At 37.4% G+C, this 13,753-nt stretch overlaps 1 protein-coding gene across 2 annotated transcripts in view; it reads right to left on the reverse strand.

The window, feature by feature from the left end:
• Positions 1-257: 257 nt before the first annotated feature.
• vps35 (VPS35 retromer complex component) overlaps positions 258-13,753 on the reverse strand; it is a 42,951-nt gene continuing 29,455 nt past the window's right edge. For both annotated transcript variants that reach the window (XM_043706895.2, XM_043706896.2), the window contains 6 exons: positions 11,356-11,511; positions 7,509-7,631; positions 3,472-3,651; positions 2,976-3,215; positions 2,182-2,325; positions 258-611 (listed from right to left, as the gene is read on the reverse strand). In XM_043706895.2, coding sequence (XP_043562830.1) covers positions 432-611; positions 2,182-2,325; positions 2,976-3,215; positions 3,472-3,651; positions 7,509-7,631; positions 11,356-11,511 — 1,023 coding nt within the window. In that variant the 3' untranslated portion in view covers positions 258-431. The remainder of the gene's footprint in view (positions 612-2,181; positions 2,326-2,975; positions 3,216-3,471; positions 3,652-7,508; positions 7,632-11,355; positions 11,512-13,753) is intronic.

The raw sequence follows: 13,753 nt of genomic DNA on the forward strand, positions 1-13,753 counted from the left end.
CAAACATAACGTGGTAAACTGCAACAGAGGTTTGCTGAAACAGCTAACTTTTAGACATTCAGATGTAGGAATTTTACAATTAAACTGCAGGACAATTTAGTTTAAAACAGATTAGTATGGTTACCTTTCTGCTCAAATTGAAATATGTAAGGTAAATCCAAGTCATGCTGCAATAGATAAAACAAACAAACAATCAAACAAACAATCTTTTAAATGACATCCTAAAAGATTTTTAGTTTTACTGGCGGAAATCCTTGAAATTAGATAGTCAATAGGTAGAATATTCTATGAATGATACACTTCAATGCATTCCTATTGTCTTGGCATGTCTAAAAGGCACGTTCTATAACCATCCACTACAGAAAAGGAGGAGGTGTAATAGTGATTTTAATTTTGTTTTCTGGAATCTTTATAACTTGTGTAGTGCTCAGCTACAAGACAAGACCTTCATAAATTGGTCCATCAGCTTCAGGTGATTCTCTCCTCAGACGCAGATGCTCCAGCGTGTTGTGAAAGTGTTTGTTAATTTGCTCAGTTTCTTCACTGGATTCCAAGTTTGGGAGATCTTCCCTTATTTTTTGAATAAGCTGATTTAAAACTTGAATAGTCACCTGCATATAAAAGTTTAAGTTTGTAATATTATTAACTTTGAAAGTTTATCACCTTTAATACTGCACACTTAATATGTCTAAACAGAATATTCCACTGAGGTAACAGCCACATTCAGAAAGGAACATCATGCATACAGTTTGATATTATCACTAAGGCAACAAGCAAATAAGTGGAAAGAAGCAGGGCTTGATCCAAGATTGCAGAGAGAAAAAAAATGTACAGTAAAAGAAACCATTGTCAGGGACGCTTTGATTATGGTTTCATAGTTCATAACAAGGCAGCCCAACTGAATTGGAGAGAACTGAAGGAGAGTGTTTATCTGCATTAACAGTTGTACAGAGGTCAAAAACAGTTTTAAAAAAGATGCAATGTCATTCCGGATTTGAGGTGTTTTAACATTTAGGTGGGGCAGAAATCTGGTCATCAGGTACAAACTGCACTGCTCATGTGAAATCTACAAGATCTTCTCAAACTCAGTCAGATCTTTATCTTTGATCACCTCTTTCAATCTTCATGGTATTCATTTTCAATATGCTCATTAAGTACATTTTTCTAAATGCTAAAAATGCCATATATACAACTTATTTCATGCTGTCAAACCTCGAAAGGGTTGAGACTGGGAGAACTAGTACAAATAGGTTAACAAGAGTGACTGAAGATTGCTCTTTCATTGCATCACCTCTTTTCAATGCAGTGTCTAATTAACATAGATCTCCCATGTGTAGCGGCCTTGAAACACCTTACTCAGGCATCCATGGGAACCATGACTATCCAGAAACAGTGCAAACATTGAAGTGGTGGTCATAATCACTGCTAAAACTGATCTTGTTGATTTATCAAGTGAGTCAACTGGATGGTGATCCCAAAGAGCAACCTTGACTATGTTCCCCAGAAAAATGTGAAGTAGCTAAAACCAATTATTAACCAAGCACCCTCCACCTCCATACTGTCCTGACTAGAAAAGAACATGCAACAGATTTGTCTGCATGTCAAAAAAAAAGTTGTGTTGCTGTGTAGAATCATTTGAACTGAAAGAGCACTATGACTGGACAAAAAACACCTTTTGCTCCTTAATCTCTTGGGAGAGATTTACACCAACTCATTTTATTTTCACACCTCATGATTCTTGCCCACCTATTTTCTTCAATGTATCAACACACTTTAAGAAATATAATGCCTGGTAATTAAATATTTATCTAAAAATAGTTTATGTAGCAAACATTACTGCTTGTTCTGCCTTCTCCATTAGGACTATTCAGATCTGAAGATAAATTCTTTTCAGTTAATGATTCCTACTTAAAACATTAGTGCATAATTTCTATTCACAATGAGAGAGAACTTTCCAGCTAGTGGAGTCCAAAATATGTAATGCTCCCTCTCATTATGATAGCATCTATCAGTTCAGCACAGACCTTTAAAAGCAGCACTCACTTAGTTTGCTTGATGTATTATAAGCGGATAAGTTATTCATTTTTAATAAGCCTATACATGCAAGCACATTTTACTAAAAATCTGCTAAAAGGACAACTGTCAAAGTAAATAATTCAATAATCACTAATTCAAGCTCACCGCCTCATTTTCTTTTTCGTAAAAGTAAATATATCGATTAAGGATTTCAGTGAAGAGCTGTACTTGTAGCGATGGATCCATGCACTGATTGGCTATTTTCAAAGCCTTCTTAAGGCATTCCATCACTCGCTTGCCGTCATGAATCTTGGAGGAGAAAGCAGAAATTAAACAATTCAATGTGTTCAAATTAAGCAACCAAAAACATAAAAGTAACAATTCATGATCACAGTACCAGCAATGGTCTCCCTCCGATTATCCCAAAAACAATATACATGCAACATTTTCAAATAAATGTTCTAATTACAAGAACAATTTCCTATTATTTCTAAGACAGAGGTTTTATGAAGTTACACTTAAGCCTACATCAATCTCTCAATTTAATCACTGAATCAGTAAACTCTAAAAATTTCTGAAATGCAACTCTAGTTTTAAGCACTATGGTATTACACCAATTACATTTTTTGAAAATATCAAAGTGATTAACAATATTTTATCAATTATTCTATTTACATTAAATTCAAATTGTCGTATGTCATATGGAGACATTGAGGGCAAAACTTTTAAGCCTTCTGAACATGCAGTCAAACTGAATACCCTTTCACTATTTAGAGATTACTTGTTTTTTTAGAAACTCAAGGCATTTAAATGTAATTATTTACATGTTGAGAGATGAAATAATTCTTACCAATATTTACAATTTTACAGCAAGCTGACATTAAGTTAATAAACATGAGCATAAAGGTCAGATTATATTTTAAGGGGCATACTGATGGCTAAACATTTAACATTCTTACCTCCTCTCCATTCTTATCAGTGTTCCGCCCAGACCAAAATAAATGAGCACAGATGCTAACAGCACGACATTGATCTGGCTTCTTAAGCAACTTTGAAGCAGCCAATGCACATTGTGTCCTCAAAGGCTCGTGGTTCTCCTCACTGAAGCATTTCATGCGTTCAAATGTCCCAATTATCAATGTGATTGCTGCTAGCTGTGCCTTGGAGTCACTGATTTCATCTTCATACAGAGAAAATGCCTGGAAAATAGTTGTATCAGGAAAGTGTCACAATTACAAGATTTGGTATGACAGCTTTCAGAATTGTTTGCCACAATTGTAACATGCTAATGCAGAAAATTTTATTGGGAATTTAAGAGACATGCAGGATGAAAAGTCAAATATTAGTGACTGATTTTACAAAAAAATAATAGCCAAAATGTTTAGATTTTATTGCCAGGATATCTTCCTTTCCAATATTTGGAAAAATTTCTGCCACACAAATATTAATCCTTACCTGTGACATAAACTCATAAGCCACAGTTTCATGGTTCTCAAATCCAATATCCCCAGCTGCAAGTGCTCCCTGCAGAAATAGACGGAGAGGCAACTCTGCAAGCTCTGCTTTAATGAGGGCACTGATAGTCTGGTGGGCAAAAGAAAATATCTTCTGGCATTTCTTTTCCCATTTTTCATCCTAGAAGATGAAATAAATGAACAAAGTGCTCAAGGCAAAGAAAATTTCACAGCTGGTCTTTTTTAAAAAAAAAAAAGAGTTGGGACTCTACTCAGGTCACAGCAATAAAATGTTTGGCATAAACTGTAATCAATCTGACATTAACCAATCCAACTTTGTGAAGCACATGGATTCAGATGAATTGACTCCATAAATTCTCAGTATCAATCTCCCACCAATACTGCAGAAATAACTGATATTGCTGTAATAAAAAAAAGATGCAAATCTTTAATTTGCTTTTCTTTTCCTTCCAAATGATGTGATGGAAGAAAGGAAACAAGGCAGAGAAGTTCCAGCTGAAATCAACATTACAAGTGGAAGGGTCAGAAACATATAGCAAAAGTCAAAAACAATGAGCATTTTGGGTGGAGGATCAGATACATAGTGGAAAGATTCAGCAGGTAGGTTATGTTGAGTCTTTGTGGAGAGAGGAACCAGTTCTTTGAGGAACCAAAGACAAGGAATAAAGTAATAGTTCAGGGATGGTGATCCAGCGGAGTGACAAGGCTGATAAGCCAGAATTGCATACAGCAAGATTTGAGAGTATGAAAGACTGAAGGCTGGAAAGGGGAACAATCAAGTAATTTAGCCTGGAAATGTAAAGTGCAGCAATTAAGACTTCTGGAACAAAGGAATTGAGGAAGGAACAGAAGTTAGTTACGTAATCATTATCAGAGAGATGGAAAAGTTATGATCTGAAACTAAGCCTCCAGTTGAACAGGATATCATGGATGCCAACAGTTGAGATGGAAAGAGTTACCATACAGTCAATACAAGGTGCAACTGGGACCAAGTCTAAAAAAATATAAATATACTAATCAAACACTGGCTATATCCATTGTAATTGCAACAGGTCATGTTGCAGTTGTACTGGACATTAGTTAGGCCACTTTTGGAATATTGTGTGCAATTCTGGTCTATCAGAAGGATGTTGTGAAACTTGAAAGGGTTCAGAAAAGAAATTCCAAGGATATTGCCAGGGTTGGAGGATTTGAGCTATAGGGGGAGGCTGAATAGGCTGAGGCTGTTTTTCCTAGACTATTGGAGGCTGAGAAATGACCATAGAGGTTTATAAAATCATGAGGGGCATGGATAAGATAAATAGACAAGTGTTGGGAGTCCAGAACTAGACGGCATAGGTTTAGGGTGAGAGGGGAAAGATACAAAAAGGGACCTAAGAGGCAACATTTTCACACGCAGGGCGATGAGTGTATGGAATGGGCTGCCAGAGGAAGTGGTGGAGGCTGGTACAATTACAACATTTGAAAGGCACCTGGATGGGTATTGGAATAGGAAGGGTTTAAGAGGGATATGGGCCAAGTGCTGGTAAATGCGACTAGATTAATTTAAGATATCTAGCAGGCATGGATGAGTTGGACCCAATGGTCGGCTTCCGTGCTGCAAGAACTAACTGTGTATTCGTATTCCATCAACTTGTATAAAGTAAGTGGCGTCAAAGCAATGTGTGAATTATGAATTAGTCAAAACATTTACCAATGCAAGTGAGATCACTGTTTAACTTAATGAACATGGACTCCGATCATTGAATCGGGTCAAATGGTTTGACATGAAAATTTAGAGAGCCACCCAAATTCACCAACTAAGTGCAGCCTGAAACAGTAAAAGGCTTTGATAAGGACCAACATGGTAGACTAATTAGTAAAGTTAGATCTCATGGGATTCAGGGCGAGTTTGCCAATTTGATACAAAATGGGCTTGCCAGTAGAAGAGAGGGTGGTGAATCGTTTTATGGACTGGAGGCCTGTGAGGAGGTGGTGTTCTGCAGGAATCTGTATTGGGTCCACTTAGTTTATCATTTGGATGAGAATATAGAAGACATGATTAGTAAGTTTGTGGTTACACCAAAACTGGTGGTATAGTGGACAGTGAAAAAGATTATCTAAGAGATCCTGGTCAATGGGCTGAGTGGCAGGGCCCTGGATAGTTTTGTAGAACAGAGAGTTAGGGATTCAGATATATATGTTGAAATACGCACCACAGACAAACATGGTGTTGAGGAGGTTTGGAGTGTTTGCCCTCATTGCTCAGACCTTTGAGTATAAGAATTGAGACATCATGCTGAGGATGTATAGGATGTTGGTGAAGCCACTTCTGGAATACGGCATGCAGTCTGGTCACCCTGTTATAGGAAGGATATTATTAAATTGGACATGGTGCAATTTAAAAGATTTACAACGATGTTGCCAGGAAGAGAGAGGCTGGGACTTCTTTTTGTAGGAATATAGGAGGTTGAGGGGTAACCTTATAGAAGCTCATAAAGGTCATGAGGGGAATAGATACACTGAATAGGGAAAAAAAAAGGTATTTTCCTAGGGAACATTTTATTTTATTTTTTTTTTAAAGGTGAGAGGTTTAAAAAAAAGTTTTAAAAAGGACATGAGGGCAATAGTTTTTAACATGTGTGGAATGAACTTCCAGAGGAAGTGGTAGATGCAGGTAAGTTAAAACAGACATTTGGACAGGTACATGAATTGGAAAGATTCAGAGGGATATGGGCCAAACCCAGGCAAGTGAGGCTAATTTGTTTTGGGAAACTTGGTTGTCATGGAAGTGTCTGTTTCCATGCTATGACTATATTACTCTCATGACCAACATTAAATATAAAATTAATTACCATGCTAATCTTGAAGTTAAATGGTTTATAAAAAGAAATATAAATAAGCTTAAATTCAGCTACTTAAAACTTTGCGCAGCACAAACTTTTACAAAACAATATTTTTGAAGTAGGTTGATCCATAACTTTCAGATCATGGAAAACCTCTATTAGATGTTCACCTTAGTTGAACACTACTTGCTGAACGGGATGCACAAATATAAAGCAATTCGTGCAATAAAAATGCTCTTTTTGTACTCAGCCACTGGTAATACTATAGAATAAAAAGCCACTTACAGAAAAGATATTAAAACTAAATGCAGGGCACTAAATAAAAATCAGAAACTGCAGCTCAACAATACATATCAAAAGTCCAGTTCATTATTTTTAATTGCATTTACATAATGGAAATTGCACATGATTTTACAGTTTATATTGTCTCTTTGCAGCCAATTGGGAAGGTGGTCTGTATATCTCGTGAACCAAAAAGTTGGAAAAACTATTATACAGCAAAGAAATTTTCAAATGACAAACTTTTCAATATAGATACAGCAGAGAAACACTCGACTTATTATACTTGTGCCAGAATATTCCTAAAGCAATCCAGAAATAATCAAGGACCAGGTAAACATGAAATACAAGGTCTCATGTTCCTCTATATTGCTTTTCTCATTAAGAAAATTACCACATTTTGTATCATCTGCAAATATTAACCTCTTCTGCCCCTGTGGTATTCTAAATTGATTATCTCTCAAACTCTCAACCAGAAAAAATTTCCAGACTGTCAAAACCTTTCAGTTTACATCTATTAAACTTCCTTTTGTCTTATCTTCTTCAGCAAAGACAGTCTCTCCTCACTAACTGTAGTTTCCTATTCCTACCCCCATCGAAGTAAATCTACACAAAATGTCATGGTTTTATGTAAAAATTGCCCAAATATTTAAAAGTACAAAGTATTCAAACAAGCATTGATCAACTAGTCTTCTCACCCCAACTATATATTGCTTGAAAAAGACCTAATTTTTAAATCATAGGCACCTGGACCATCAACTTTTAAATCAAAATGATCAAGGTGGCATATAACCTGGACGAGCTAGCCAGAAAGAGAATAATATCAATTTCAGCACTAATAATCAAATAACAAGAAAGATCCATTCTTCTCGCTAATTTAAAAAAAGCACTTATTAAAAATTTTCCAGCTTACCACTTTTGAATTCTCTTTGTAGCAGAAGGCCAGCTGATAGGCAGAAAAAACCAACGGCGGCAAAGTGAAACGAATCCTTTGATTGCCACCAGCACCAAAATGTTTTCTGGCACTGTTTAAGATCTGTTTAAAAGAAACAGGACATTAAACAGAAGAGCAGTTTTAAAAAATACACTTTCCTTTCAAAGATGTACTCTACAAAGGAAGAGTTGTATATTTAATCTGAAACCATATAAAGTGTGCACACAATTGTGGCAATGATAGTAAATTTCCATCAATTTGTGAGGTTAAGAGCTTTAGTAATGATTAAGTCGAATAGAAATGCCTTTTATTTTTAAAGTTTTAAAATTTAGGTCAAATGAGATCCAACAATTCAATTTTATTTTTGGCCTGCAAATTTCCAATAATCAGATGCACTGAAATTTAAACACAGTGCTTCTATTAGTAAAAATCTGTTTTGACATACAAGAAGCATCCCTTGCATTTCCTCTGCAGTCCGTATGTGAAAACGCTTTTTTAAAAATAAAAACATACATTGACATTTAATATTATATGTTCAGTTTCCATTCTTTTTTCCATCAGGAAATCGGAGGACTGGGACAATTTGCTGCAAACATGTAACATTTATAGCACATCCATATCTTCATTATGGTGCAGACATTCCAGGAATGTCTGACAAATGTGCCATGACAAACATCATGCCATAACTTGGAGGGACTTCTGCAGTCAACCGATGAAATTGTTTTTCATGAAATCTAAAGGAACTAATTACAGCTCCACTCTACATTAAAACGGTGTTCTCTGAATTAATTCTACAGGATTGCCACAGAGATACTGGGAGGATTACTGATGGCTTGTTGCAACCACAGTCATATTGCTTATATTAAGAAATAACTGTTACCCTCCTAAATTGCTTTATCCAGTTTAGAGTCATCAGCACAGAAGTATGTGGTAATAGGATTTCTGGTAGGAATAATCTGCCAGTTCTAAATTGCAAATTACTGTCCAAATGTAGTTTTTTTTGGACAGTTCAGATATTAAAACTCTGCAATGCAAATATAGCTGTTACTGATCTCAATGCACACATTTACATCTTATTTTATAAAATCTAAGCAACCAGAAATAATATTGAGAATGCAGTCTGCTGGGTCAACTAAAGTTAAGAAACAAAACATTGCAGTTGCTGGAAATCAAAAACAGAACAGAAAATGCTGTACCATAAAATCGGTCAGGCAACATCTGTGGAGAAAAACAGAACAAACAGTTTAGTTGATGACCTTTCAACAGGTGGTCAGGCAGCATCCAAGGAGCAGGAGAATCAAAGTTGCGGGCACGAGCCCTTCTTCAGGAAGGGCTCATGCCCGAAACGTCAATTCTCCTGCTCCTTGGATGCTGCCTGACCTGCTGCACTTTTCCAGCAACACATTTTCAGCTCTGATCTCCAGCATCTGCAGTTCTCACTTTCTCCTCGACCTTTCAACAGGACTCAAGCTTGGATGAAAAGGTCACTAGTTTGGAATGTTTCGCTTCACAGATATTACCTGGTTTGATCAGTATTTTCAGCTTTTTTTGTATATTGAAAACTAAAAGATTCTGGTTTATTTGCAGAAATTCAATGGGAAGGGAATGGTCACTCTTCCATCTAACAAACTAACCAGACAGACTTTAATTAAAATAATCCTCTCTGCAGATCAGCTCCTCCTGATATCTTAGGCTGCTTTAAATGGGTTAAGTTACTTTACACACTACAGATGTAGACACTCTTCAGCATTGTAAAGAAGATGCCCTCAAGAAAGCCGGAGGGAAAGCAGTGCTTTAAGTAGGACTTCAGATATGCTTATCTTAATTTGAAATTTAAATTGCCACAGCTTTCAACAAGTTATATCAACAGCAGCGCAACTTTTAGCCTTGCACTGATTTTATTTTGTTGCGACCTGTAATGATCAAGGAAGAACTTCCTACTTGTTACTTAAGCAGTGTGAACTTGGATATTGTGGACTGACTGAAATAAACAAATTGTTATCAAATTAAATAACTCACTAGATTCAAAATTCATATTAGCAGAATTTTCTTTTGAAAAATTCATTAACTTGAAGTAGTCAACTATTTGCAATGTTTGTCCAAAACTGTCACTTCATGAAAAAATTTATGAAGTGCAACCTCTATCTTGGATAGTGTTTATAAAAATTCAAGTTTACTTCAACAGAATTAATGGAAAATGTCTCAATATTTCATATAGAACAATATACTTTCAGAATTTGTTTCACTGTAAAACAGATAAAGCATTTTACACAAACTTAAATTCACTCGTCATAGATTACTTTACAGTGTGGAAACAGGCCCTTCGGCCCAACAAGTCCACACCGACCCGCCGAAGCGTAACCCACCCATACCCCTACATTTACCCCTTACCTAACACTACGGGCAATTTAGCATGGCCAATTCACCTGACCTGCACATCTTTGGACTGTGGGAGGAAACCGGAGCACCCGGAGGAAACCCACGCAGACACGGGGAGAACGTGCAAACTCCACACAGTCAGTCGCCTGAGGCGGGAATTGAACCCGGGTCTCTGGCGCTGCAAGGCAGCAGTGCTAACAACTGTGCCACCGTGCCGCGTCATATATTATGCAACCTCTTCAGTCCACTACATTTACTTTGTATCAAAACTTGATATATTTCTCAAAACAAATGGGATATTACATATGGCTCAGATTCAATGCAGAGCAAAATATGGAAGGGAAAGAACTACAAATATCTAATTGAACATACCTAATTTTCCATTCTTTAAATTGAAGGGGATAAATAAATTTTTTGGCAACGGATGTACAGTTTCCCTTTCCACTGCAACCATTTTTCCCATTGCACTCCACTCAAGGACCTCAATGCCAAGGCAGTAAAGACAATTTTATCTTACTGATTTTATTTAATGCCGATTTTATAATTTGTCAGAAAATCAGATATAGCAACCTACTAACCCTCTAAATATTTTTTATTTGTATTTTGTTTCACTGTGGGCTCTGCAAGTCTTGCACATTAAAACCACATTTACGGAATACAAGCATTCAAGACCAGGCTTGCAGCCATGATTTTCTTCCATGTGCAGACTGCCCAATTCAGCTATTTCGCTTTGATCAACTACTGGTTTTCAACAATCAGCAGCCTAGTGATATGGGAGCAGAGTATGCAAAAGCATCTTGAGCCATTTACCATCAGCTGGCTTCAGCCAGCACTGGGTGCTCTTACAAAAACATTCCATTTTTTCAGCTTATGGACAGGCTTTGGTTCAGGCAGTCCAAGAGACAGAAGCAAGTTGCTTTAAATAAATTTTGTTCCTAAGGCTAGATATTTTGCATTTCTAAATTGCCAAGTTTAGCCACACAAGTTTTCATAACACTACCATTTGAGACTCCCTTGGTGAAGGTTTGCTCTCATTTTACATAATTGAGTGACTGGTGAACGTTTTTAAACAAAACACAGAAGCTGCTCTCTATCATTATTTTTATGCATATAAATATTAACTCAGTTCAAGAGTACAAATTCCATATGATAAAGTCCTAACAGCAACTCCATAAAATCAATGTGATCAAACAATCTCCAAACTACATAGTTACACTAGGACAGTAAATCTCATAGCTCAAGCACCAAATATAAGTATTAAAATTGGTTAGTCAGAACTTAGAACTCCTAACAAAGAAAAAGTCATGTCAAGAAAATTAAAAAAGAATGCATTTATTAAATGGAAGGAAAATATTTGTCGTAAATGCCTTTACACCAATAGCCAAAATCTTTCATTTATTTACAAAAAGAAAAAGGAGCACCACCTAAAGCCATCAAGTTAACATACCAGATACTGTTGGTCAGGATCTTCAGATTGAAATAAATGAATAAATCTACCAACGAGACTTTGTTCTTCAGCAAAATCTTCTGGGTCAGGATCTTCTGCTGGCTGATCTGGTTGATCCTGAATTAATGTCGACACCAGGTTTAGTATTGCATCAACCTGTATAAGGAAAATGGCATCTATGAAAACAGCACAATTCTACAAAGCCTCAATTAATACACAAACTGATTGGCTGAAACACTCAATCCTGCAAGAACTTGGATCAAATATCTGCATACCGACGTAACTTGATCGATTTGAAACATTAAATCTGTCTTTGCATCCACAGATGCTGAGAGACCCACGTATTTCCAGCATCCATCATATTTTCGTGGCCAGATGATCCAAAATACCACTGAGAAACATCATTTTCCCTTCTTTCAAAAACATAACAAGACTCTTCAGATACTGAAACAGTCTATGCCCGAATGCACCAAGACCTGGATAATTAGATTACTTAGTGTGGAAACAGGCCCTTCGGCCCAACAAGTCCACACCTACCCACCAAAGCGTATACCACCCAGACCCATACTCCTACATTTACCCCTTCACCTAACACTACGGGCAATTTAGCATGGCCAAATTCACCTAACCTGCACATTTTTTTGGATTGTGGGAGGAAACCAGAGCACCCGGAGGAAACCCATGCAGACACGGGGAGAATGTGCAAACTCCACACAGAGTTGCCTGAGACGGGAGTTGAACCCAGGTCTCTGGCACTGAGAGGCAGCAGTGCTAACCACCGTGCCGCCCACAATATCCAGGTTTGGACTGATAAAACAGCAAAGTAACATGAATGTTATACAAGTACCAACCAATTACCATCTTCAATAGGAGAGAATATACCCATTACCTCTTCTTATTCAGGCATTATGATTGTGAATCCTCCATCATCAATACACTGAGGGCTACCTTTGACCACAAACTGAACAAGTCATGTAAATACTGTAGCTCCAAGAGCAGATTAACATTTAGGATTCCTGTAGTAACTCACCTCCCAACTCCCCAAAGCCTGTCCACTATCTATAAGGCACACATTAGGTGTGTGATGGAATACTCCCACTTGCCTGGGTGAGTGCAGCTCCAGCAAAACTCAAGAAGTTTGACACAATCAAAAACAAAGCAGCCCATTTAAATGAGCACCACATCCACAAAGGTACCAAGAAGGTATCTCACAAAAAGTTGTCATAAACTAAGAGCTCATGGCGTTGCAGGGAGTATATTGGCATGGATACAGAATTGAGCAGGAAACAGAATGGGGGAAAAAGGGGTTCTTTCCCAAGGTGGCAATGTTCAGTGGGGTTCCACGATATATATCAATGACTTGGAGACAGGAAGCAGATGTAACGTAGCTAAATTTGCAGACAACAATAAAGGTGAAAAAACAGGTTGAAGGAGGGATGCAAACATGTTGATAGGTTAAGTGGGCAAAAAGTCAGCAAATGGATTTGAATGTGGGGAAAACATGTAGTTGTTTGTTTCAGAAGAGAACAGAACCTTATTTAAATGAACAAAAAGCTGCAAAAATAACTTGGAGATACTTGGGCATGAAACAAAGCTACCACACAGGTGCAGCAGGGAATCAAAGCAACTAATGAAATGCTAGCCCTCATTTCAAATGGATATAGACTATAGAGTATGGAAATCTTTATACTGAAACCATATCTGGTATGTGTGTCAGCAATTCTGGTCTCCTTCATTGGAAGCAGTTTAGAGAAAGGTTAACTAGGATGATCCCTGATATGGAGGGATTATATTACAAACAAAGGCTAAACAACTTGAGACTCACTAGAGTTCAGAAGAATGACGGGTGATCTCATTGAAATATACAGGGTTCTTAAGGGGCTTGAACAGGTTAAGTGTTGAGAGGATGTTTCCCCTCATGGGAGACACTAGGGCCAAACAGCATAGTCTCTCAATAAAAGAGCACCAATGTAAGACTGAGACAAGGAAGAATTTCTTCTTAGAAATGAGTTTCTTTGGAACCGCTTGCCACAGAGTTGTGGGGACAGAATTCTTATGTTTAGGGCGGAGATAAATTCTTGACCAGTAAGTAAATCAAGGGTTTTGGAGAAAGGGCAGGAAAGTGGACATGAGGAATGTTGGATCAGCCATTATCTACTGAACCCTAAACCTATCGCAGGCTTCATAGGTCGAATGGCCTATTTCGGTTTCTACTGCTTATGGCAGTCACTCCCTTCACCAGACAGTAGCAGTGGAGCATACCGTTTACAAGATGCACTGACAAAATGAATCAAGGCTCTTTTAGACAGCAGCTTCCAAAGCCATGACGAACACGATGTGTGGTAAATATGCCACAAGCATTTTTCTTTCAAGTGACTGTTCAGAAGCATCAATTCAA

The sequence above is a fragment of the Chiloscyllium plagiosum genome, unplaced genomic scaffold, assembly GCF_037043375.1.
Source record: "Chiloscyllium plagiosum isolate Xiang-an unplaced genomic scaffold, Cpla_swu_hap1 HiC_scaffold_17, whole genome shotgun sequence".
NCBI classification, from domain to species: Eukaryota; Metazoa; Chordata; class Chondrichthyes; order Orectolobiformes; family Hemiscylliidae; genus Chiloscyllium; species Chiloscyllium plagiosum.